Source organism: Chlorocebus sabaeus, chromosome 20, assembly GCF_047675955.1.
Source record: "Chlorocebus sabaeus isolate Y175 chromosome 20, mChlSab1.0.hap1, whole genome shotgun sequence".
In the NCBI taxonomy this organism is placed as follows: Eukaryota; Metazoa; Chordata; class Mammalia; order Primates; family Cercopithecidae; genus Chlorocebus; species Chlorocebus sabaeus.
Window position 1 is genome coordinate 104757604 of NC_132923.1, and position 26546 is coordinate 104784149.

Sequence of the window (26546 nt, forward strand, 5' to 3'; positions counted from 1 at the left end):
AACGCTGGCAGCAATGATGGTGATTACTCTCTGTTCTTCCTGCCTTTAAAAACATTTACTTTTTACTTACTTATTTTTGAGACAGTCTCACTCTGTTGCCCACACTGGAGTGCAGTGGCGCAAACTCAGCTCACTGCAACCTCCACCACCCCGACATCCCCCAGCCTCCCAAGTAGCTGGGATTACAGGCACACACCACCACACCCGGGTAATTTTTGTATTTTTAGTAGAGACAGGGATTTACCATATTGGCCATGGCTGGTCTTGAACTCCTGGCCTCAAGTGATCCACAGGCCTCAGCCTCCCAAAGTGCTGGGATTACAGACATGAGGCACTGTACCTCGCCTATCTTATTTTTTGTAGAGATGGGGTCTTGCTATGTTACACCCCAGGCTGGTCTTAGACTTCTGGGCTCAAGCAATCCTCCTGCCTTGGCCTCCCAAAGTGCTGGAATTACACGTGTGAGCCACTGCACCCTGTCCCTATTCCTGCCTTTTCCCATTTTTTTTTTTTTAGACAGATTCTCATTCTGTCACCCAGGCTAGAGTGCAATGGCACAATCTCTGCTCACTGCAACCTCTGCCTCCCGGGTTCAAGCAATTCTCAAGCCTCAGCCTCCCGAGTAGCTAGGACTACAGGCACGCACCACCACACTCAGCTAATTTTTGTATTTTTTGATAGAGGTGGGGTTTCACCATGTTGGGCAGCCTGGTCTCGAACTCCTGGCCTCAAGTGATCTGCCCACCTTGGCCTCCCACAGCGCTGGGATGCACCCTGCCCCCTTCCCGCCTTTTAAAGATTCTTCCCATTGGTCTGCACTCCGGGCTTTCTCCTGCCCCTAGTCTGCTGCTGGCTTTTTCCCGGAGCCTTCTCCTGCTGCCCACCAATGCAGTGCTCCTGCCACCCAGGCACCTCCTGGGCGTCCTATGCATGACTTAGCTGCTGTTACCCTCTTATTGGCAGCTATCAGAGGCCTAGATTTTCAGGGGTCAGTCCTGACTTAAAACCTTCTGTCTGTTGTCCCTGTAAGGTCACTAGCCAGGCTTTAGGCTCTAGCCTTTGGCTCAGGAAATGTGATCACATGTCTATGTGAAGTATATAGACTTCAGGCTGCCTTCTGGACATCCCCCTGAATCTTCCTTGGACATCGCAAATGTAACAGGACTAGATTCAGCAACTCCCTCCCACGTTCTTTTTCCCTTTGATGGCCTATCTCAGTTGACGGGTCCACTTCACCCACTGTCACCCCAAACAGAAAAGTGGGCGGCATCAGCATCTGGTCCCTGCACCCAGCCAGTTAACAAATCCTAGGGATCCCACCTCCCAAACCTTGCTCCAGAAAAGGCCTCTGCCTCCCTCTGCACCCTCACACCTACCACTCCTGTTCCCACTTTGTCCTGCTCTGAGCTCTTCTCCATGCTCTTCTTCCTCCAGGCAGCCCACAGGTCCTTCATCTAATGCTAGGTCTGGCTTTCTTCTCCCTAAGATATGGCCTGTCTCTTCTCTCCCTCCCGTCATGGGAAACCCCTGAGGGCTGGGACCCTGCCTGACTCACCACTCACTCTTGACGTCTAAGTGTGAGCAGAAAGAGGAACTCCAGTCAGTGTCTGCAATATGAGTCACAGAGCCCAACCTCTCACTGTACAGATGAGCAAACGGAGGCCAAAGAGAGAGGACTGGCTGATGGTGACAGCAAGAAGAGGCCAACCTGGGGCAAGAACTGAGGTCTCAGGTCCAGCTGATGCTCCCTAGAAGGAGATGGGGACTGGGGCTGTGCCAAGTCGCCGTTCCCTAGGGCCTCCGTTGGAACCTCTGATGATGTCTCTTCCCATCTCGAGGCCTTTACATATGCCGGTCCCTCCGCTAGGAAGGCCCACGCCTCCATCTCTGACTACTTATTGCCCATTCACACCTCCCCTGGCATCTAATCCAGTCCTCAACACAAGGCTCTGGGGCCTGACAGGCCTCAAAGTAGCCCCCCCAACCTCCTTCATGGGGCACTGGTTTCTGCTGTCCCCTCCCATCTTTAGCGCTGCTCTGCGTCTCTCTAGAGGTCCCAGGTTTCCTGCCAGGGAAATTCATCCCCCGCTGTCCCTGACTGATTCATGGTGGGGCCGGGAGCATCTCAGGCCAGGGCCAGGGCCACAGCCCTTACTAGGAGAACTGGGACAGATGAGGAGTTGTATGAACGCAGGGTGTCTGGTCTCTACAGCTTCCCTTCCCCCATCCATGTCAGAGTCACCCTGTCCTTCCCATTCCTCCTTTCCCTGTCACTCCATCCTGGCAAATGCCCACACCTCAGATGTTCTAACCACCACAGTCACAGCCTTAATGACACACTGAGACACACACAGCCCCCCTCAGGAACACTCACCCAGACATAAATGAGCCGCTCTTTGCTCCACACACTCAGATATTCCCGAACTCTGGGCTTAAGCAATCTTCCCGCCCCAGCCTCCCAAAGCACCAGGATTACAGGCGAGAGCCACCACACCCGGCCCATCGATATTCTCTCATACAGCCACACACTCACAGTTTCACACCCAGTCAGACACAGTCACCAACAGTCTCAAGGAAGGGCAGGTACATACTCAGCAAGTCTCAGTTACCAGGATCACCAGGCTCTCTCCTTCACCCTTGAATATACAGGGCCAAACAAAGATCCAGACGCATGCAACCACAAACGTGCACACCTGGGCACACGCGCGCACACACACACAGCCAGAAAGTCTCACACACACAGACACAGAGCAATACACACAGTCATACACAGAGAGAAACAGATACACGCAGTTGCACACAGGCTCCCGGAGACACAGAACAATGGGCGCATTGTCTGGGTTGGCAGCAGCTGGGGAGGAAGGAGCCGCAGTGTGGACCCAGGAGGCCATGGGGCTGCTGTACCCTCCCACCCCCACCCTAAAGCATCCTAAACCTCTTGCCTCTTCCAGAAGTCAGATTCTGCTGGGACCTGGATTTACTGAGGGATCAGGCTCCCAGGCACCCCCTCCCCAGCCTCCTGGGATGTCTGGTGGGGATGCAGGGCCTCCCCCGGGGACCAGGCTCCCTCTGGGGCTCTGGGGACCCAGGGTCTTTCACCCTGATGCTCCTCGATGCTACTCCTGGGATCCTTGTGAGGATTTGCCTCTCATCCCCGCCAGGCAGTGCCTGGAGATCAGAAGCCTTAGGCTCTGCTCTTAACCTGTGACCCCAACCCCTCCAAGACTCACACACCCTCCCTCCATCTGAGCCCAGCCAGCTGGTGCAGGCAGCGCCTGGTAGCATTGTGGGTTCCCTATTGTGGCTGAGACAGAGAGCAGGTCATGACATCCGTCCCTTAGTGGCAAGCTGTGGAGAAGTCACGGTACTTCCAATGAGCTGCAGTGGTGGCACGGTGCCTCTCCCTGTCCCAAAAGTAGTCCTTGCCTCCCACTCTGACCAGGCAGCCCCAGATCTCAACAGAACATTCTGCCAGGGGATTCCTTACAGCCCTTGGCCCAAGTTATCAAATCTCTCCAAACCTTTTCTCACCCTCAGCTACTGGTAGCTGCTGTGTGCCCTTGGGCATGTCACTTTCTCTTCATGAACCTCAGTGTCCCAGTCTGTGAAATGGAGTGGGGGGTGGAGGGCGAGTGAACCTGAGATAGCTGAGGGTATTCTGTAGTCTCAGGGTGGGGGTGGTGATGGAGGATACAGGAGTGAGTGCAGAATGTAGAAGCCACCTCAGCCCTCCCCGCCCCTTTGTTGGTCAGATCTCTGGGGAGTTCCCAAGTTCTCAGGCCCTGGGGTGTCTCCACACTTCACAGCCTCAGGCCTCCCAGGAGGCTTCACCGTAGGAGGGAGGGGAGGGACTTGCTGAGCTGGCTGGGACACAGCCTTGCATTTGCAACACTTTGCTTCCTTCCATCCCTTTCCTCCTGGGGGCTGAGGGCTGGCAGCCGGACACAGACATCCGGGGCCGGCCAGGACTCTGGGGTTCCCACCAGCCTATCCAGGCCAGCGGAAGGAGAGGTGGCAGAGAACCAGAGCTAGGGAGTCTCCAGCCACCCCCACCCTGCCTAAACTGGGGTGTTTTGAGGTTTGAGTCCCCAGCTGGGGTTTCTCTGCCGGCCTGGGGCACCCTGATGTAGGGGAGCAGAATTGTGTGTAAAGAGGAAAGACCAGAGCAGGTCAGACAGGTTGTCAATGCCGCTAAGCCCTGGCCTTTCAACGGGGATGGAGATGCCCTTCAAGGTCACAAAATACCCCACGTGGGACTTTGCAGTGCGTCCCAGCTGAGGGCGGTAGGGGCTGAAGGCAAATCTGTCCCCACTCAGAATGACTGGCCACCAAGGGACTGAAAGGAAGAATAAGGGAAAGTCCTCACTAGTCTGACCAGAGTGACCCCAAGGCAAGTTAGAGCCCTCTGCTCCACGGCTGGCCACGGCAGGCAGGCAGGGACGTGGGTGGGACCTCTGACCGCTCTCCAGGCCGGAGCGGGTGCCGAGTCCAGCGCAGTGGCCCTGCGGCTTCTATGACCACATTTTCTAGAGTATGTAATTCAGGACCAGTCATCTGACGGGTCTGGTCGTGTGAGCCCTTCGAAGGGTTCAAGCGGGGAGACTGACAGCGGCTGCAGGACCAAGGCGTTGGGGGCCGCTCCAGGCTGCGGGGGCGCCCACCGAAGAGGTGGAGCGGAGAGGAAGGAATGACTGCCCGTCCCCTTCCTCTAGGCCCCCCGCCCAGCCCGACCAGACCCGCCCAGCTCGCGGAAGGACCGGCCTCGCTCTTGCCCACACCGGACTCTACCTGCCCCTGGGATTCGGGAGGGGTGAGGGGTACCCGACCGCCAGCGTCGCCTGCTGCGCAAGTGGGGCCTGCGAGCCGACCCCGCCTCCGCCCCTCGATTGGGCGCGCATTTAAATGTCCGGCCCCGCCCCGAGCTTCGGGGGCTTATATATAGGCAGCTCGGCGGGCGGCGGGCGGCATTCTGGCGCGGAGCGGAGCGGCGGCGGGTGCGGCTAGCGGGTCGGCCGCGGAGCGGAGGTGCAGCTCGGCTTCCCCCGGCACCCCTCCCCCTCGGGCGCCAGCCCCACCCCTCCGCCGGCCGGGCCAACCCCGCCGTACTATCCCCTGCGGCGCGAGCCCGGGGCGGCTCCGAGCGCCCCCCAGCAGACCCCCATCATGGGCAGCCAGAGCTCCAAGGCTCCCCGGGGCGACGTGACCGCCGAGGAGGCAGCAGGCGCTTCCCCCGCGAAGGCCAACGGCCAGGTGGGTACGCTTGGCGCGGCCGGCCCCAGCCCCTCCTCTCGCACCTCGCCCCCTCTAGGGCCCGGGGCCGGGGCCGCGCGCTTTGTCCGGCCCGGGACACGCGGCGCCCCCTCCCCCGCCCGGTCCCTTTGTTCTCGGCGCCGCAGCCCCCGCGGGCGAAGCGAGGGGAGGGGCGGGGAGGGGGCGCCGGCCGGGCCCCGCCGCGTTCTTTGTTCACGGCCCCGGCCCCCGGCGCTGCCCCCCGGCCGCCCCGAGTGCCGCGCGGGGAACAAAGGCGCTGCTGGGCCACGCCAAGGGGGCGCCCAGGGGCCGCGGAGCTGGGGCCCGGCGGGGAGCGCACTCCACCCGCAGACCCGACCTCGGTGGCCCATGGTCTTTTTTTTTTTAAAGGGGAGCCGAGATGTGGGAGAGCCTGGGGTGGGTGGGGGCCGTTTACACAAAGCGGAAGGCTGGGAAAATAGGCCGTCCAGGTGCAGAGAGACAGCGCCCCGGGGCGGCTTCCCGCCCAATGTCGCCTGGAACGGGTCGCCAGCCTGCCCGTGATCCGCACAGCAGATCCGGAGCGGTTCCGCGCGGAATAGAGAGCGCGCCCCGGGGGACGGGGGTGGGGGCCACGGGACCCCAGCGCCTCCTGCCGGTCGCGGCCTCTGCGCGCTCGATGCCCGCGCGCCCGTGAGGGGCGAGAGGGAGGTGTTTGACGGGATCCTGGGCCAGACTTTCGGGTTGCAGTAGACTCGAATCGGGGACCCCCTCCTCTAGAAGGGATCAGAAGCGGGCTGGGGGAGGGGGAGCCCCTGCCCTCATTGCTGTCCCCTCTGCCCTGCAGGAGAATGGCCACGTGAAAAGCAATGGAGACTTATCCCCCAAGGGTGAAGGGGAGTCGCCCCCCGTGAACGGAACAGATGAGGCAGCCGGGGCCACTGGTGATGCCATCGAGCCAGCACCCCCTAGCCAGGGTGCTGAGGCCAAGGGGGAGGTCCCCCCCAAGGAGACCCCCAAGAAGAAGAAGAAATTCTCTTTCAAGAAGCCTTTCAAATTGAGCGGCCTGTCCTTCAAGAGAAATCGGAAGGAGGGTGGGGGTGATTCTTCTGCCTCCTCACCCACAGAGGAAGAGCAGGAGCAGGGGGAGATCGGTGCCTGCAGCGACGAGGGCACTGCCCAGGAAGGGAAGGCCGCAGCCACCCCTGAGAGCCAGGAACCCCAGGCCAAGGGGGCAGAGGCTAGTGCGGCCTCAGAAGAAGAGGCAGGGCCCCAGGCTACAGAGCCATCCACTCCCTCGGGGCCGGAGAGTGGCCCTACACCAGCCAGCGCTGAGCAGAATGAGTAGCTAGGTGGGGGCAGGTGGGTGATCTCTAAGCTGCAAAAACTGTGCTGTCCTTGTGAGGTCACTGCCTGGACCTGGTGCCCTGGCTGCCTTCCTGTGCCCAGAAAGGAAGGGGCTATTGCCTCCTCCCAGCCACGTTCCCTTTCCTCCTCTCCCTCCTGTGGATTCTCCCATCAGCCATCTGGTTCTAAGGCCAGTTGAAGATGGTCCCTTACAGCTTCCCAAGTTAGGTTAGTGATGTGAAATGCTCCTGTCCCTAGCCCTACCTCCTTCCCTGTCCCCACCCCTGCATAAGGCAGTTGTTGGTTTTCTTCCCCAATTCTTTTCCAAGTAGGTTTTGTTTATCCTACTCCCCAAATCCCTGAGCCAGAAGTGGGGTGCTTATACTCCCAAACCTTGAGTGTCCAGCCTTCCCCCTGTTGTTTTTAGTCTCTTGTGCTGTGCCTAGTGGCACCTGGGCTGGGGAGGACACTGCCCCGTCTAGGTTTTTATAAATGTCTTACTCAAGTTCAAACCTCCAGCTTGTGAATCAACTGTGTCTCTTTTTTGACTTGGTAAGCAAGTATTAGGCTTTGGGGTGGGGGGAGGTCTGTAATGTGAAACAACTTCTTGTTGTCTTTTTTTCTCCCATTGTTGTAAATAACTTTTAATGGCCAAACCCCAGATTTGTACTTTTTTTTTTTTTTTTTTCTAACTGCTAAAACCATTCTCTTCCACCTGGTTTTACTGTAACATTTGGAAAAGGAATAAATGTCGTCCCTTTAGTGGTGCTTTAATGAGTGGTCTTCTGGGGGTAGGGTGAGAAGATTGGTGGAAAGTAGTTCACCTCAAACCTCAAGGGAGGAGTTAAGGCAGGCAGGTAAGTTTATGGGGTTTTCTTGTTCAGGAAGTTGCCCCAATACTCATGGACACCAGAAGGGCAGGGAAGTAAGAGTTGAAACCAACCCAATGACACATAAGAAACAAGCTCAGGAGGATATAGAAATGTACCATTTTATTACAAAGAGGCTCACAAAAATGAAAATAGTATCTCAAAAAGGAAACTAGACTAGCAACCTCCACCTGCAGAATTAGGAGAAGACGGGGCAGGCAGTGTTTCTTGGCTCACTTGAGGCCAGTGGGAAGGTATGAAAACAGAACCAATCTAAAAATGGCTGATGTTACCTTAGGAGCCTGAAAAGAACAGGAGATCCTTGAAGACCCAGCCACCCCTTCTAGAATATTCAATAAGGGCACCTTTCCAAAGCTACTAAGCAGGCACTTCACATTTCAGGATTTTGTCTTATGGTTGCATAAAAGCATCCCTTTCACCCAGACCTGGCACCCTTTATGGTTCAAAGTTAAGAACTGGGGAAGAATGGGTGGCAATGTGGCCCCTGGAAGAGTTCACCCAGCACAGCTGCCCTGGGCTCAGGGCCTTGGTTTCTGTCCCTGGGGATATTTATATTTAATAAATTTTTATATAAATACACAGAGAAATAGAAAATATAAAATCTGAGGGGTTGGGGGAGAAAGGTGAGGGACTCAGCAGGAAGCCAGAGCTGGAGAGGTCTGTTCAGGCCAACTTGACCTCCTCCTTGACCCTGTGGAGAGAGCAGAGACTGGCATGAGATGACCCAGCCCAGAGCCTTGGGGCAAAAGTGCAGACACAGTGACTTCCACAGGATTCCAGGTGACTACTGGGGGCTGGGGCTCCTAGCTCTGCCTAGAACTGCAGAGCTGGACAGACTGGTCCCTGAAAGAGGCCTTTGTAAGCTGGACCAGCTGTCCCTGTGCCTTTCTTCAGAGTGGTGGGACAAAGGGGCTGGTGCTCCAATGCCAGGGAGATGGCTGCAGGCAGCTCCTTCCTCACCCTTTGGCTTCTGGCTTTTCCTCCTTGGTTTTCTCCTCTTCTGTGACTTCTAGAACACAAGAGTACAGGGATGGCCAAGGGCAGCACCTCTGGAAAGACCCATGAGGTCTTCATTTACCCTGAGACCCCTTCCCCAACACTACGCTCACTGGACATAAAAGAGAGAAAAGCCCATCCCTGGTCCTCCCAGTGAGCCCTGTAGAGAACAGGTTGGACCGGTTTCCCAGCCTGCTACAGCCAGAACCTGGTGGGCGGAGGCAGCCCCCTGGGAAACTGGGGTGCAGTACTGGGAAAAGGGCTTGGGTGGTATGTGAGAGCCGTGCTTGGCCAGTAGAGGTTCATTGTTTTGTGGGCCCTGCCACTTCTGGGAGACATTGAAAGGCTCAAGGAACTGAGGAAGAGCCCCACAGGAGCTGGCAGGGCCTGAGTCACTCCCTCCTCCCACTGCCCTACATAGATTCATCCTCTCAGGCTCAAGACCCAAGTCCCAGCTGAACCCAAACCCACCTTTCTTCTCCTCTGGGTCTTTCTCTTTTTCATCCTCTGTTTTGACTCTCTTGGCTTTTTTGAAGTTGGAAGAGTTCTTGCGGCCCCCCTCTCCCTCCTCTTCAGAATCAGAGAACTCTTCCTCACAGGCAATTCGTTTGTCGGAGGAGCAGACTGGGAGGGAGTGGGAAGCATGGGTGAGAGCAGGCGGGTGCCGATCTAGCTCAGCATCTATGCCCAGTGCTTCCCTGCAGGCCCTCCAAGAGACACCAAGGGAAAGGGAACCAGAGAAGAGGGAGGAGCTCCGGCTCCCTAACCTGTTCCTACAGGCACTGGAACTGGAAACAGATTACTCCAAGGTGGGGAGCTTGGAGAGTATGCAGCCAGGAATGGTGGTGGAAGTGGGGGCTGCCTACTGAGTGGAAGGCATAGGGCTCTGGGTCTAGGTCTTACTCGAGATGCGCTTATCAGGGTCTTCTTCGTCCTCATCGCCACTCTCCTCAGGGATGGCGTCCTCAGGAATCGCCTGCATTTGGACCCCAGGCGCATGCGGCAGCATTCTAAGGTTCTCAAACAGCCGCTGTCTGTGGCCAATGGGAGAGAGTAGCAGGGCTGTGGTCAGGGACAAACCAAAGTCAGGAATGTTCAACCAAGGGGTGGCTGGAGGATATACTCACTTGATCTTCTCCAGGTACTCATTCGTGTTCTGGTTAGTCATATTGGAAGGACTGATGTGGAGCTTGAAATCCGGTCCAAAGTATTCAAAGTAGTCGTTGTATGGAAGCTCTGAATGGGACAGGGAGAAGACCATTAAGAGACCTGGCCACCGCACCCGAACCATTTGCACGTAAGCACCCTAAAGCATTTGTAGATTTCTCTGGGCCCGTTGATCCATCTGTCAAACAGAGGAGAATGCCTCCAAGACATGGTGAGACACGGGTACCTATGAGATTTCCATCTTTTTAACATCACTCTATGTCTATACCAGTGGTGTATATGTTGCTAGGAGAAGGTCCATGTTCCTGGTTTAGGACACTTGAGCCCATGCTCATTATGAACGCTCCCTTCACTCACTACTCCAGTTACTCTACAGAGCAGAAATTCCAAAGCTGTAAATTACCACTGAGAACTTTGTCCAGACCAAAAGCAGGAGGGAGAGGGGACAGAGCTAAAAAGGACTAGGGAAAAAGTGATGGTTATGGTCTGCTGATCACAAGAGGACACGCAGGGGACTCAGTAACTAGTATCAGAAGAACAGTGGTCATATGACCATCTTAAGGACAGATGAGCTCTAGCTCCCACCCAGCCCAGCCAAACCTGGCCCTGCAGCTATTACCATTAGGGATCTCCGTATCCAGGGCCACAGCTGTCTCGTATGTCCAGCACCGGGCAACATTACGAATGGTGTAACCACCACCTCCCAGCATCAGCATAGGCAGGTTAAAGCTCTTGACAAATTCCACACACTTGGCGTGCCCTTTGGTGGGAGAAGGGGTGCTGAGTTACAGGAGCACCAAGCAGGACCCCGCCCACCCATCCTTGTGCTACCTGGTCTCACCTTTGATGGTTAGATTGAAGCAACCTAACCGATCCCCAGACAGGGAGTCTGAGCCACACTGTAAGACCACCGCGCTAGGTTGGAACATCTCCATTACTTTGGACATGACCTAAAATGATACATCCTGGTCACCACCAACCTCAAGAAAGCAATAGGAGGTTTGGGGTGGAAAGGCTGGGTGCAACACTTTCCCACCCCACTCCTACCTTTCCACTCTCCCTCATGCTACGTGGGAGAGAAAAGGGAGTGCCAGGCTGAAGCTCTTGCTTCCCCACTTGGGATTTCAGTTTTCCAATTTGAAAAGTTCTCTAAGACCCTTCTAACTCTAGTAACACTGAACCTAGAATGGCCTCCCTGTCAACTCCCTATATCTCTTCTTCTATTGCCCAAGCTCTAGTGCCACTTCCTTCAGGAAGCCTTCCTGACCCTTAGCTGCATCTGCTCTACTCATTCGGTTTTACAGACTTGGAGCCTTACATTATGAGCAAGCACTTTTAGTTTATCTTATTCTCACAAGCAGAGTCTAATATTACTGAGACCGAGACCACAACTCCCACTTCTGTAGCCCTTATTAAATACTAGGCACGTAGTAGGTAGTCAGGGTTTGCTAAATGACTACCTGACCTTATCAGGTTAAACAGTTTCTTATTGTTTATAAGTGAAGATTTAACTCCTCCGCATGGCATTCAAGGCTCCCTTTGAAATACTGAGCCCAGCATACACTTCCCACCACCTCCTTCAGCATTCCTCCCATATACCACACTGGCCTACATGCTGCTACACTGGTACCTCTGCACTTCTGCTGGTGCTGTTCCTTCTACTAAATGCCACCCTTACTGCCATCACCTCTTTCTTCACATGGGCACTTCCTCGTTTTTCAAAGTCCAGCTTAAACATCAGCATCTCTGTGAAATCATCCCCAGCTACCCTCCTGCCAGCCCAGGCAGTAGTTCGTCTTTCATTCCTCTGATCAGCCCTCAAAAACACAGGCACTAGGCCAGCCTGCCCATGGAACATGCCAGACAGCCTTTCCAGAATCTCTGGATGGGCTGACTGGTGAAGGGCTTTCCCAGACAAAGCCAGTCTGCGAATACTAGGGTAAGTCCCTACTTCTTCAAATGTGCAGACATCAACGTAAGGCAATGAGGAACACGAAAAACCAAGGAGACATACCACTACCAAAAGAACACAATAATCTCCCAGTAGCCCAAAGAAACAGAGATAAAAACAGTACTAATCACAGACTACCGGGTATGTGCCTGCCTTCCCCACTGTAGTCCATGAGGGCAAAGATCATGTCTAGATATATTTGTATCCAGCAGAAGACCTGACCCATAGAAGGAAACAACAAATATGGGTGTCTGTTCCCCTAACTGAACACACAACAATCCAGGGTTCAAATACTTCTATCTCCCCACCAGCTTTAGTAAGGAGAGATTCCTGAGGTATGGTGGGGGTGCTTTGCTCCCCCCGACCGCCAACCAATCCCCTGTTTGTAGCCCAAGGGGTGGATAAAGCCACTTACCGGCTTGAAAATGGCCTCATAGGACTCGTCATCAATCCCGTCTCGGAGCGGGTAGTTAACAGCATAATACTTGCCTTTTCCAGCCCCGATATCCTAATTAAGAAGGACATTAAAGTAAAACTGAAGGATGAAGCTTGAAGGAAGGTCAAGGATGGGGGCTGGAGGGATAAAGGAAGATGTTCTAAGAGACACAAGCTAGGCCCATGATGTGGGCCAGGACAGAACAGGGGTATCTTGCTAGTACCATTCTCTTCACTGGCAAATCTAACTTCACTGACAAATCATCTCTGGACATAGCGTTCAGCCTACACCCAGGCTGCGAGCTGTTGATGGGACCAGAGATTGAATATCCTACCCTATAGCACAAGATTTCTACCTTGGGATTGGGTTAGAGCTGGCTGGCAGGTGGGTCACAGAAATAACACCCATCCTTGACAACCCTTTCCACTCCAGAGGGCTCTAATGCTCACTCCTCTTCCCCCATGCTCCCTCTCTAGGGTGTTGTGGAGGGAAGGAGAAAGGTCAGAAAGTCCTTCCCAGTAACCTCAAAATAGTGAATGCGCCTGTAAGTCTAGCACTTTGGGAGGCCGAGGCGGGTGAATAACTTGAGGTCAGGAGTTCAAGACCAATCTGGACAACATGGCGAAACCCCATCTCTACTAAAAATACAAAAATTAGCCAGGCAGAGTGACACACACCTATAATCCCAGCTAAATCCCAGCTATTCGGAGGCTGAGGCACAAGATCGCCTGGAGGCGGCAGGCGGAGGCTGCAGTGAGCCGAGATCATGCCACTGCACTCCAGCCTGGGTGACAGGGAGAGACTGTCTCAGCAACAACAACAACAACAAAAGTGAATGCTCGTTTATTCTAACGCTTGCCATGGCAAACAACTGAATTAGTGCCACTTTTTTACGCAAGGGCCACTGGGCATGGCAAAGCAGCTGATTTCACCACATTCATGCTAACAGAAGCAGATGGAACAGTTCAAGGAAGTAGCTTCCAAGGATTCTTATCCTAAGGTTCATGGATGGGCTTCAGTAAGGGAACTTTGTCTATTACCTATTCTATATCAGATGTAAAATCTCAAGTACTTTTCTGGAGAGAGAGTCCATAGTTTTCAGTCAAAAGGCTAAACGGGAAAGTGACCCAAAAACATTAAGAACACCTGAGATGTCCTTCAGAGTCCCAATTCCTACCCCCGAACTCAAGGCTTATGAGACACAAGAATAGTGTGATGCAACCCAGCTGTGGCCAAGAGGAAAGTACAGTGAGTCAGGAGACCCCTTCTCCTTTCTCTGGCCCTTTGTGTCCCATCATTCCCTTCCTCCAGAATAAAGAAGGGAAAGAGATCAGGGCAAGAGCTTCAGATTGGGACATGGTATTCTGAATGGCAGAAGAGGCAGGAAGCAGTTTTTAGTGGCATGAGATAGGACAGAGAAGTAGAGCTGCCAGCTGAGGGTGAGCTGGTTGGCTCCTAAAGGGCGTTCTCACCCGCAGGTCCCCAGTTCCTGGGAAGTACTCTCCATACTTATGAAAGGACACAGTCATGACCCGGTCTGTGGTATAGAAGGCCTCTTCCACGCCGTCGCCATGGTGAATATCAATGTCAATATACAGCACCCTCTGGTGATACCTAGGGTCAGAAGGGGGTCAGGGGTCTGGGGGCTCTTTGGGGATGGGACGCGCCAAGGGCGCCAGGTCCCAGCTTACCGGGCTGGCTGCCTCCCTCAGGTATCTCTAAGCACCAGAGACGTGGAAACTGGCTGAAGGAAGGTGGAAGAGCGGCCAGGTGTCTCCAGAGGCCTGACCAAGCCGACCAAGTCCGATCTTCCTACTCTACAGCCAGGGTCAACTCCAGCCACACAGGGACACTCTGGAGGCAGGATCTGAGCAGCACCTGCCCCTGATCATGCCGTGGCTCAGTTCAAACCAAGACCCCATCAAGGAGATGATGGCCAGAGACACTCACCGAGCACATCCTAGCCAGCACATCGGTAGGAAAAGCAAACTAGGGAGGCAAGCCCAGGGGGAAAGGGAAATGGGAAACTGGCCTAAGGTGCTCTTCCAAGAGACAAGGCCAGGCAGGCATACTTTAGCAGTTCCAGGATGGCCAAGACGATATCATTGACGTAACAGAAGCCAGATGCCTCAGACTTCTTTGCATGGTGCAGGCCCCCAGCCCAATTCACAGCGATGTCCGTCTGCTGCTTATTAAGTTTCACAGCACTTGCTGGGCATGGGAAGAGAGAACATAAGCTGGTTACTAAGCCACTCTCCCCTTCTTCCAAGAAGCCCAGGGAACCAAGTGAGAGGTTAAGACCTGCCTATTCAACAGCTGTATTGTACAATTCATAGATTAGTCCCCTCCCTCCCACCCTACTCCAGCAGGAAATAAACATGATACTGGCTACTCTTAAAATACTATTTTCCAAACTGAGGGTAGTAACCCATTAGCAGGCCTTAAAATTGATTTAGTGCATCATTATTAGTATATATATATTTTTAATGAAATAGCATAGAAAAAAATATCAGAGTAACAGTAAAGGTAACTGCTGTTTTGTAAAACTCTGGCTTCAGAGTGAGTGAGTGTGTGCATGCATGCATATGTGTTATATGTATCCTGGATTGCATGTGTAAATTTATTTCTTTTTTTTTTTTTTTTTTTTTTTTTTGAGACGGAGTCTTGCTCTGTAGCCCGGGCTGGACTGCAGTGGCCGGATCTCAGCTCACTGCAAGCTCCGCCTCCCGGGTTTACGCCATTCTCCTGCCTCAGCCTCCGGAGTAGCTGGGACTACAGGCGCCCGCCACCTCGCCCGGCTAGTTTTTTGTATTTTTAGTAGAGACGGGGTTTCACCGTGTTAGCCAGGATGGTCTCGATCTCCTGACCTCGTGATCCGCCCGTCTCGGCCTCCCAAAGTGCTGGGATTACAGGCTTGAGCCACCGCGCCCGGCCATAAATTTATTTCTTACTATGGCTCATGGTCAAGGAACTTTGAAAAAATACCAAAGATAGGCTACGTGCAGTGGCTCACGCCTGTAATCCCAGAACTTTGGGAGGCTGAGGTGGGCAGATCACCTGAGGTCAAGAGTTCAAGACCAGCCTGGCCAACATGGTGAAATCCTGTCTCTACTAAAAATACAAAAAAAATTAGCTAGGCGTGGTGGTACACACCTGTAGTCCCAGCTACTTGGGGAGGCTGAGGCAGAAGAATCACTTGAACCCAGGAAGCGGAGGTTGCAGTGAGCCAAGATCACGCCACTGCACTCCAGCCTGGGTGACAGAGGGAGACTCTACTTCAAAAAAAAAAAAAAAAAAGAAAGAAAGAAAGAAAAAAAATGACCAAAGATAGTGCCGATACACTAGGTCAAAAAGCACTAGCACAAATAGGTCCCAGAAGAAGTAAAAGGGAAATACACACCCATGTGTGCAAGTGCATTTGTGGCAGTGTTAATTCTTTGTTGTTGTTTTTTGAGATGGAGTCTCACTCTGTCACCCAGGCTGAAGTGCAGTGGCGCAATCTCGGCTCACTGCAACCTCCACCTCCTAGGTTCAAGCAATTCTCCTGCCTCAGCCTCCCAAGTAGCTGGGATTATAAGCGTGCGCCACCACGCCTGGCTAATTTTTGTATTTTTTAGTAGAGATGGGGTTTCACCATGTTGGCCAGGCTGGTCTCAAACTCCTGACCTCAGGTGATCCACCTGCCTCGGCCTCCCAAAGGATTGAGATTACAGGCGTGAGCCACCGTGTCCGGCTGCAGTGTTGATTTTAACAGCAATAAAAGCATAGATAGATCCAAATTATCAAGAAGAGGGACAGATTAGATCAACTCAAGTAAATCCACAACATGGAATAATCATAGAGCCACAAGAAAGCAAGCTGTAGAAAACTACAGACAATTTCGTTAAGTAGGAAATGTAGGCATAAAACCATATATATGTGATATGTATACAACCTACTTTTGTAAAATATAGATGTTGTATATGTGTTATACAGATATAAACACACACACCAAAGAATGGCCAAACACCAACATGGTAACAGAGGTTATCCACCAACCCTGTGACTATGGGTGACTGTGTTTTTTTCTGTGCACTTCTTTGTTTTCTGCGATTATACTGGCTGGGCAGCGGGGGTGGACACAATGATTATATTGGTGGGGGATCACAGGGAAATAAATATTTAAGAAAGGGTTTAGAGTAATCCTGGAGATAACCCAAAAGTTGCAAATGGAAGTGGGAGATACGTGGGGAGTATTTCTGACCTCTAAAGGTAATTACCATATTTTTTCATAGGACAGATTCACAGATGATGACACTTCCATTTTTATAGCACTTTGCAGTTCACAAATTGCTTTTACATACAGCATCTTAACAACCCCAGGAGGTCTGCAGGGAACTCCTGTACATAAGATCTCTTAGTAGGAGAGGACAGTCAAGGACACCTGTCAGTACCATGTCAGAGATTGAACGTGGGCTGGGACTGAACCAGAAGGACATTTTAGAGACTTTTTAAACTTTTTTTTTTTTTTTTTGGAGACAGAGTCTTGCTCTGTTGCCCAGGCTACAGTGTAGTGGTGTGACCACGACTCACTGCAGCCTCAAGCTACTGGGTTTAAGCCTCAGCCTCCTGAGTAGCTGGGACTACAGGCACAAGCCACCATGCCCAGCTAATTGTTTTTACTTTATTTTTCTGTAGAGACGAGGGTCTCACTACATTGCCCAGGCTGGTCTTGAACTCCTGACCTCAAGCAATCCTCCTCCTCAGCCTCTCAAAGTGCTGGGATTACAGGTGTGAGACATTACACCAGCCACTTTAGAAACTTAAGTAAAAACCACAGGACCATTCTACATAGTTTCAGATCAGCCAACTAGGATAGCAGCCTAAAAGGCAGACCTCATTAGAACAACCCAGTCTACCCCTGGGGGGAGGATGAATATTCCTTACCCACAGAACCACCAGTAGACAACTGACAGAACTCAAACAGGCCATCGAATACTGGACAGTCCTCACCAACATTGACTTGAAAGAAATAAGTAAAATGTTAGTTTCCACAATTTCCTTTAGTTTACATATTTATGAGCTGATGGAAAAAAACAGACTTTAAATTCAGGAGGTGTGGGTTCTAGTGCAGGCTCTACTACTTACTGGCTGTATGATTGCATCAAGTTGTTTAACATCTTTGAGCTTTAGTCCATTATTATTTTTTTCTTTTTTAGAGCCAGAGGCTTGCTCTGTTGCCCAGTGCAGTGGTGCAAGCAGTGGTGCAAACATGGCTCACGTGCAGCAGACTTCACCTTAACCTCCTAGGCTCCAGAAATCCTTCCACCTCAGTCTCCTAAGTACTTTGGACTACAGGTGCATGTCACTATACCCGGCTAATTTTGTTTGTTTTTTGTAGAGACAGAGTCTCACTATGTTCCCTAGGTCTCATGCAGTCTTCCTGCCTTAGCCTCCCAATAGGCATGTGCACACCTGGTCTTAGCCCATTATCTGTAACAAGCAGTGCTGATATCCCACCTCACCCACTGGTCAGAAAATTAACAAAAATCTAATATGGAGAAGCAGTTAGCAACTTGGAAAATGTTGGTTCGTTTCTGGAGGGAGAAAAATTTACCCTCTGGACCTCACGCCCGCTGACAAACAAGGGGCAAGAACAGAGACTCAGAGAACATTGTTCACTGGGCACTTACAATGCGTCAGACACTGCGCTACATGCGTTAAACACCCGAGATCATCCATCTTCACACAAGCTTCTGAGGTAAGATTTGGTCCCATCTTATAAGTAGGGAGACAGGGCCTGGCGCAGTGGCTCACACCTGTAATCCCAGCACTTTGGGAGGCTGAAGCAGGAGGATCACTTGAGGCCGGGAGTTCGAGACCAGCCTGGGCAACATGGCGAAATCCCATCTCTACCAAAAACATAACAATTAGCCAGGTGTGGAGGCAGGTGCCTGTAATCCCGGTTACTTGGGAGGCTGAGGCACAAGAACCGCTTGAACCCGGGAGGCACAGGTTGCAGTGAGCTGAGATCACGCAATTGCACTCCAGCCTGGGCGAGACAGAGACCCTGTCTCAAAAAAAAAAAAAAAGAAAAAAAGTAGGGAAACAGGTTCAGAGAGGTGAACTGTTAGTAAATGGCAGAAGCAGTATGTAAGCCTTAAGCTTTGGTTTGTCTGTTTTGTTTTGTTTTTGAGACAGAGTTTCGCTCTTGTTGCCCAGGCTGGAGTGCAGTGACGCAATCTTGGCTCACTTCAATCTCTGCCCTCAAGTTTCAAGCAATTCTCCTGCCTCAGCCTCCCGAGTAACTGGGATTACAGGTACCTGCTCCCACCACGCCTGGCTGATTTCCGCATTCTTAGTAGAGACGGGGTTTCCCATGTTGGCCAGGCTGGTCTCGAACTACTGATCCTGTGATCCGCCCGCCTCGGCCTCCCAAAGTGCTGGGATTACAGGCGTGAGCCGCCGCGCCCAGCCGGTTTGTCTGTCTTAAAAGCCTGTGAAAATATATCCTGGCCCTTTTCTAAGTCCTTTCACATATACAACCTCGCGTGATCTTCACAACTCTATGAGCTGGACAAGACAGATATCAACCCCACTGCGCGGAAGAACAGATACCTAGCAGTTAAGTGATTTGCCCAAGGTTATAAAACCAGGCAGTAGCAGAACCAGAATCAGGGTCCCGGTGTCTTGACTCCCATAGTCCAGTGTCTTACTGTTACATTCACAGTGACAACTGGAGTAAAGTTATTTTGAGCCTAATGGGGTAAAAGTATCAAGTAGTACATAATGTGGAAACATATGCAAACAACAAGGCAAATGAAATGAAAACAGGAAGGAAAGCACACCTGGAGGTTGTAGACTCAGACCTAGAGGAACTTTATAGCTCCAAACCTCTTACAGAAAAGGTAATTGCCGGCCGGGTGTGGTGGCTCATGCCTGTAATCCCAGCACTTTGGGAGGCCAAGGTGGGTGGATCACTTGAGGTCAGGAGTTCGAGACCAGCCTGGCCAACATGACAAAACCCCATCTCTACTAAAAATACAAAAATGAGCCAGGCATGAGCCTGTAATCCCAGCTACTTGGGAGGCTGAGGCAGGAGAATCACTTGAACCCAAAACGCGGAAGTTGCAGTGAGCCGAGATCGCACCCCTGCACTCCAGCCTGGGCGACAGGGTGAGACTCCGTCTCAAAAACAAAAAACAAAAAAAGTAACTGCTGAGACATCGATGAGCTACAGGAAGTCAGAGGCAGGAAGTATGGGCCTGCATACTTATTCTCTTGCCCAGCCTTCTGCTGTACCCACTGTTACTGACAAGAGTTCCAAAAGCAGAGGAAGGAGCAGCCCTGGGGTGACAGCAGAAAAGCCCAGTTTGGATCGTGCTGGTAAACTCTCAAGACACAGTTGAAGCTTAAGATCTACAATGACCACAAGAGTTACCAGCTCTGGTTCTGCCCTAAACTTGGAGGGTGCCAAGATCTGGTGCTCTGCGGAAGCGTGGCTGCATGAGGGAGTGTGCAGCGGGTGGGTCTCTTCCTCACTTCCTGGGTAAACACTGGGAGACTGTGTAAATAAGAACTTTGGTCCCTGGGCCCGGCTGTTTATCCATTGGCGACTGATTTCCCTCTCTGGCCACTTCCTCCTGCACAGGGTTTGGCCTGCCTGCCTTTCCAAAGCTTTGTTTATACTCTTATTTGGGATATGGAGCCTCCACAGGAAGGAATGGGTGTTTTGGAGGTGAGAAAAAAAAATATTTTTCTTCAGGCCCCAAACCAACATGTGGCTGAAATGACCAGCCCATTTATTCCCAGTCAATAAACTAGGTGATTAGAGATGGAAAGGGGGCAAATGGAAGAGCAGATACTCATGTGAGCTAATCTGTGAGGCTAGGGAAGACTTTTCTATGGGTTTCTCTCTTTCCACTATAAACACTTTTCTCATTCTCAGGCTAGTTTTAGACTAAAGGGAAGCAATACCGGGTGAGAGGTGGAGGCAGAGAAGGCAGTCAAATGCTCATTGTAGAAAGAGGTGTGGGGATTAAACACTAACCTCAGGATAGTGCTTATACCTTGGCAGTGCTGATAATGGGGTGGGGGGCTGGGGGAGTGGGAGAGAAAGGGTATGTGATCAAGGAAAGATGCCCAAGGGGGCATCAACTGTATTGATAATGTTTTCTTTCTCAGGCTGGGTAGTGGACACATGGAAGTTCATTATATTATTATTATTATTTTATTTTTATTTTTTTGAGACAGAGTCTCGCTCTGTTGCCCAGGCTGGAGTGCAGTGGCGCGATCTCAGCTCACTGCAAGCTTCACCTCCCAGGTTCACGCCATTCTCCTGCCTCAGCCTCCCGAGTAGCTGGGACTACAGGCTCACACCACCACGCCCGGCTAATTTTTTGTATTTTTAGTAGAGATGGGGTGTCACCGTGTTAGCCAGGATGGTCTCGATCTCCTGATCTCGTGATCCATCCGCCTCAGCCTCCCAAAGTGCTGGGATTATAGGCGTGAGCCACTGCGCCCAGCCGATGTTCGTTATATTATTATTAATTTATTTATTTATTTTGAGAGGGGGTCTCACTCTGTCGCCCAGGATGGAGTGCGGTGGCACCATCCTGGCTCACTGCAAGCTCCGTCCCCTGGGTTGACGGCATTCTCCCGCCTCAGCCTCCCGAGTAGCTGGGACTACAGGCGCCTGCCACCACGCCCAGCTAATTTTTTTGTATTTTTAGTAGAGATGGGGTTTCACCGTGTTAGCCAGGATGGTCTCCATCTCCTGACCTCATGATCCGCTCACCTTGACCTCCCAAAGTGTATTATATTATTTTTTATGCTTTTTGTGTGTGTCTAAAATATGTTTTTGTTTTGTTTTTTTCCTTTGAGATGGAGTCTTGCTCTGTCGCCCAGGCTGAAGTGCAGTGGTGCGATCTTGGCTCACTGCAACCTCTGCGTCCAGGTTCAAACAATTCTCATGCCTCAGCCTCCTGAGTAGCTGGGATTACAGGCACACGCCACCACACATGGCTAATTTTTGTACTTTTGGTAGAGACAGGGTTTCGTCATGCTGGCCAGGCTGGTCTCAAACTCCTGGCCTCAAGTGATCCACCTGCCTTAGCCTCCCAAAGTGCTGGGATTATAGGCATGAGCTACCATGCCTGGCCTGTGTGTCTAAAATATTTTATACACACTATATTTTTTAAAACTCCAGAATTGGGGGCCTAGAGTTCCATTCTGCATTCTATCATCACCTTGCTGTGTGACTGGGAAAGTTTACATGTCTGTAAAATGGATGAGAATGTCTCCTAATTTTTTACCAATCCCTTTTATCATGTTTTCACCATAAGCCCCCTAAGTGCATTTATTTGTGTTCCCATTTTCACTTGCTAAATACGAGGTCAGCACTTCTGGTCAAGGCTCTCAAAGTGACCAGAAAGGGTTTATTACATTTCAGCCACAAGCAAGGAAACCTGACTTACTCAATCTTATCACAAGCATAACTTCCTAGGTTAGGTGTGTGGGATGTTTTTTTGTGTGTGTGTGTGGTTTATTTTTTGGATTGTTTGTTTTTGTTTTTTGAGAAGGAGTCTCGCTCTGTTGCCCAGGCTGGAGTGCAGTGGCGTGATCTCAGCTCATGGCAAGATCCGTCTGTCAGGTTCTGCTGCCTCAGCCTCCTGAGTACCTGGGACCACAAGCGCCTGCCACCACTCCCAGCTAATTTTTTGTATTTTTTTAGTAGAGACGGGGTTTCACCGTGTTAGCCAGGATGGTCTCCATCTCCTGACCCCGTGATCCGCCCGCCTCGGCCTCCCAAAGTGCTGGGATTACAGGCATGAGCCACCGCACCTGGCCATGTGTGTTTTTTTTTTATCGAGACAAGTTCTTGCCATGTTGCCCAGGCTGGAGTGTGGTGGTGAAATGAGACCATACCTCAATGCAGGCTTGAACTAGGCTCAAGGGATCCTCCTGCCTCAGGCTCCTGAGTAGCCAGAATCACAGGCATGTGCCACCATGCCCAACTAATTTTTTACTTTTTTTTTTTTAAAGAGATGGGGGGTCTCACTATGCTGCCCAGGCTGGTCTTGAACTCCTGGCCTCAAGCTATCCCTCCTGCACTGGCATTACAGGTGCATTCTACTACATCCAGCGCCTAGGTTAGATATTGGTACATATTCTAAAAGGGCAAGTTAAGGAGTAAGAGGAATTTGAGGCCGGGCGCGGTGGCTCATGCCTGTAATCCCAGCACTTTGGGAGGCCAAGGCGGGCGGATCACGAGGTCAGGAGATCGAGACCATCCTGGCTAACACGGTGAAACCCCGTCTCTACTAAAAATACAGAAAATTAGCCGGGCATGGTGGTGCGTGCCTGTAGTCCCAGCTACTTGGAGGCTGAGGCAGGAGAATGGCATGAACCTGGGAGGTGGAGCTTGCAGTGAGCTGAGATCGCGCCACTGCACTCCAGCCTGGGTGACAAAGCAAGACTCCGTCTCAAAAAAAAAAAAAAAAAAAAAGAGGAATTTGAGGCTGCAGTGAGCTATGATCTTGCCACTGTACTTACCCTGGATAATAAACTATCTCTAAAAACAAGAATAAAAATAAAAATAATTCTTTTTTTAAAAAGAGCTCATTACTGTCTTGGTAGATATCCCAGGTTATAAAGCACTGTGTTAAGTGATGTCTAAAGTCTTTGTCTACTCTGACCCTCCATAACCCTATGAATCAACTCAGTGAGGTACTCTGAAGTCCTTAGAGAGGCTTATTCTTCCTACCCCCATTTCTGATGACAGAAAAATCCAAGACCTAATTATTTTAATTAGAAAATTTTTTTTTTAAAGATCAGGTCTCACTATATTGCCCAAACTAGCCTTGAACTCCTGGGCTCAAGCAATCTTACTGCTTCAGCCTCCTGAGTAGTTGGGACTATAGGTGCCCAGACCAAATTTTTTTTTTTGAGATGGAGTCCCGCTCTGTCACCCAGGCTGGAGTGCAGTGGCACGATCTCGGCTCACTGAAACCTCTGCCTCCTGGGTTCAAACAATTCTCCTGCCTCCACCTCCTGAGTAGCTGGGATTACACGCATGTACCACCAAACCAAGCTAATTTTTGTATTTTCAGTAGAGACGGGGTTTCACTGTGTTGGCCAGGCTGGTCTCAAACTCCCGACCCCAGGTGATCTGCCTGCCTTGGCCTCCCAAAGTGCTGGGATTATAGGTGTGAGCCACTATGCCCAGCCAGACTGAATTTTTAATGTACAACTTTAGAATGCTGGATTCAGAAAAATTGGAGCACCAGAGCAGAACCTGCACACTCCTAAGGGCATAGTATTTTGTCTGCCTTGATGAGTTTGTAAATAATAAAAATAGTAAGTCATAATAGCAAAAGCGATTATACAACAGCAAAATATCAAAAGCAATTCATTGAGGGTAGATACTTTAAATACATTATCTTCACTTATCCCCTCATCCTTCACTAGGAAATAGGCACTAATGTCTTTTTTTTTTTTTTTGGTCTCACTCTGTTGCCCAGGCTAGAGTGTAGTAGTACAATCATGGCTCACTGCAGCCTCGACCTTCCAGGCTCAAAAGATCCTCCTTCCTCAGCCTCCCGAGTAGCTGGGACCACAGGTGTGCACCACCATGCCCAGCTAATTTTTTAATTTTTTTTGTAGAGATGGGGGTCTCACTATATTGCCCAGGCTGGTCTCAAACTCCTGGCTGGGCTCAAGCAATCCTCCCACTTTGGGCTTCCAAAGTGCTAGGATTACAGGCGTGAGCCACCGTGCCCGACCTGTTTTCCCTCTTTAAGAGGAAGACAGGACAGGCACGGTGGTTCACGCCTGTAATCCCAGCACTTTGGGAAGCCAAAGCCGGTGGATCTCTGAGGTTAGGAGTTCGAGACCAGCCTGACTAACATGGAGAAACCTAAAAATACAAAATTACGGGTGCGCGGTGGCTCAAGCCTGTAATCCCAGCACTTTGGGAGGCCGAGGCGGGTGGATCACGAGGTCAGGGGATCAAGACCATCCTGGCTAACACGGTGAAACCCCGTCTCTACTAAAAAAATACCAAAAACTAGCCGGGCGAGGTGGCGGACGCCTGTAGTCCCAGCTACTCGGGAGGCTGAGGCAGGAGAATGGCGTGAACCCGGGAGGCGGGGCTTGCAGTGAGCTGAGATCCGGCCACTGCACTCCAGCCTGGGCGACAGAGCGAGACTCTGTCTCAAAAAAAAAAAAAAAAACAAAATTAGCCGGGTGTGGTGGCACATCCCTGTAATCCCAGCTACTCGGGAGGCTGAGGCAGGATAATCACTTGAATCCAGGAGGCGGAGGTTGTGGTGAGCAGAGATCGCCCCATTGCACTCCAGCCTGGGCAACAAGAGTGAAACTCTGTCTCAAAAAAAAAAAAAAAAAAAGGGAGGGGGCGGGGAAATAACACCAGAGGGGTTAGGAGACCAAGGATTCAAACTAAGACATGAAAGCTTATTTTCTTACTTTAATAGCAAGCTGCTCCTCTAGTGACAGCCCACTCTGCTGAGAATACAGCCTGATCCTTGGCCTAAATGGGTTATGGAAACCTCTAAAGCCATCTACAGGAAAGGCATGAATTTGCCTCATCTTGGAGGGAAATAAGACCCTGCAATTCAGAACAAACACCTCACTCAGAGCAGCTGGCAGCTCCTGGAGTTGTCGGTAGCAAAGAAGCTTAATGCTTCAGGGAAGGTCTCTGTGGTTCTGTCATCAATACCACTGTACAGTTATTATTAGTTATAATAATAGTTATAAATACCTTTCTTCCTTGGGAATAAGACTACCTTGTAGTCAGCAGCAATAAACAAGTGCCGCATATTTTCTGACACTTCAATCTAAGCTGTCATAAATTAAACAAAACAGCCGGGCGCGGTGGCTCAAGCCTGTAATCCCAGCACTTTGGGAGGCCGAGACGGGCGGATTACGAGGTCAGGAGATCGAGACCATCCTGGCTAACACGGTGAAACCCCGTCTCTACTAAAAACACAAAAAACTAGCCGGGCGAGGTGGCGGGCGCCTGTAGTCCCCGCTACTCGGGAGGCTGAGGCAGGAGAATGGCGTAAACCCGGGAGGCGGAGCTTGCAGTGAGCTGAGATCCGGCCACTGCACTCCAGCCCGGGCGACAGAGCAAGACTCCGTCTCAAAAAAAAAAAAAAAAAAAAAAAAAAAAAATTAAACAAAACTTCTTCTGGTCAATGCTGTTACACTATATGAAGTCTTAGGTGCTAGAGATAATTTCTAAAATAACACAGGGGGGAAGTCAGGTATGATAGTTTTGTTCCAAATTTGAATACTTTTTGTTTTTCCCCACAGCTAAAATAATTCCCACGATTCCTACAAACTAAGCGTGGCTTCCAAGATGAGACCTGCTCTGAAGTTTCAAGTCCAAGGGGCCAGGGGCGCAATCACCTCATCTCAAAGATTACACCATCTAGAATCTGTCCTGAGTGGCCTCTAAATTCTCAATCAATACCCACTAAGTTAAAACAGTTACAGTTGGACAGAAATCAGAGATCACATGGCCCAGTCCACTTTACAAAAATCTGAGAAGTGACTTGCCCAGTCAGCTGAGAGTTAGAGTTAAATTTTACTGTATCTACTGTCTGTCCGTCCCAGGTCAGTGCTTTTTCCACTACAATAATTACAGTACTCTTGGGACAGTGTTGTGAACATAACCAGAAAAAGTACTACCTCTATTGTTCACAAATCAGGAAACATGAAAAACCTGACTTGAGGGGAAAAAGCACTCTGGCACCTTTAGGAGGTAGGGGAAATCTGGTGTCCACTGAATGGGAGGTGCCAGGACAGCAGAGCAGGCCTCTGCAGTGGAAAGTAAGATGCAACTGGGGGCTCGAGAGTGTGGAGGAACAGAATGGACTTACATCTCTGCATCTGCTTGCTGTACTCCGACATGTTATCTGGACGGATGGAGCGCAAGAATTTAATGTAGTCGTCACTATGGTACTTGGTCATCTCCTCAGCATTGGCTTTGTGAGGGCGCTAGAGGGCAGAAGGGAGAAAGGGCAAGTTATTTTTGACCACGGCCAGTCCACTCAATCGAGTTTGAATATTTCTATTTCCTGAGCAGTACGGAGCTAGGTGCTATAAAGAATAAAAAGAAATAACTGATTAGATTCAGGCCTCAAGAAATTTACAAGCTAACTAGGCAAACAAGATTACCAAAGGAGACAGAGTATCAGAAGGCCTAGAGTAACTCAAGCTCTGTTGCTTAGGCAAGTTACTATCTCTTGAACCTCCATTTCCTCATTTATTAAACAGGGACAACATGGACCACACAGGGAAGTTAAGAGAATCGGAAGAGGTTGTTAAATCTCTTTGTAAACTGTAAGGTGCTTTACAAAATTATTATTTATTTATTTATTTATTTTATTTTTTTTTTTTTTGATACGGAGTCTCACTCTGTTGCTCAGGCTAGAGTGCACTGGGACGATCTGGGCTGACTGCAAGCTTTGCTTTGTATTTTTAGTAGAGACGGAGTTTCACAGTGTTAGCCAGGATGGTCTCGATC

At 50.8% G+C, this 26546-nt stretch overlaps 2 protein-coding genes across 3 annotated transcripts in view; one reads left to right on the forward strand and one right to left on the reverse strand.

Moving 5' to 3' along the window:
• The first annotated feature begins 4963 nt into the window (after positions 1 to 4963).
• Positions 4964 to 7338, forward strand: MARCKSL1 (MARCKS like 1). The gene is made up of 2 exons (XM_037995434.2): positions 4964 to 5250; positions 6077 to 7338. Exons 1-2 carry the CDS (start codon positions 5164 to 5166, stop codon positions 6575 to 6577), a joined length of 588 nt encoding a protein of 195 aa, XP_037851362.1. The 5' UTR covers positions 4964 to 5163; the 3' UTR covers positions 6578 to 7338.
• Positions 7339 to 7551: 213 nt separating this feature from the next.
• The window catches only part of HDAC1 (histone deacetylase 1), a 42759-nt gene continuing 23764 nt past the window's right edge, over positions 7552 to 26546 (reverse strand). The window contains exons 3-14 of one of the 2 annotated variants that reach the window (XM_007979586.3): positions 25900 to 26017; positions 16943 to 17017; positions 14089 to 14227; positions 13489 to 13630; positions 11996 to 12088; positions 10471 to 10579; positions 10249 to 10389; positions 9590 to 9698; positions 9366 to 9496; positions 8934 to 9086; positions 8427 to 8475; positions 7552 to 8157 (exon numbers count right to left, since the gene is read on the reverse strand). In XM_007979586.3, the coding sequence (XP_007977777.1) occupies positions 8130 to 8157; positions 8427 to 8475; positions 8934 to 9086; positions 9366 to 9496; positions 9590 to 9698; positions 10249 to 10389; positions 10471 to 10579; positions 11996 to 12088; positions 13489 to 13630; positions 14089 to 14227; positions 16943 to 17017; positions 25900 to 26017 (1287 nt within the window). In that variant the 3' untranslated portion in view covers positions 7552 to 8129. The remainder of the gene's footprint in view (positions 8158 to 8426; positions 8476 to 8933; positions 9087 to 9365; positions 9497 to 9589; positions 9699 to 10248; positions 10390 to 10470; positions 10580 to 11995; positions 12089 to 13488; positions 13631 to 14088; positions 14228 to 16942; positions 17018 to 25899; positions 26018 to 26546) is intronic. The other variant, XM_007979587.3, reaches the window with a different exon arrangement.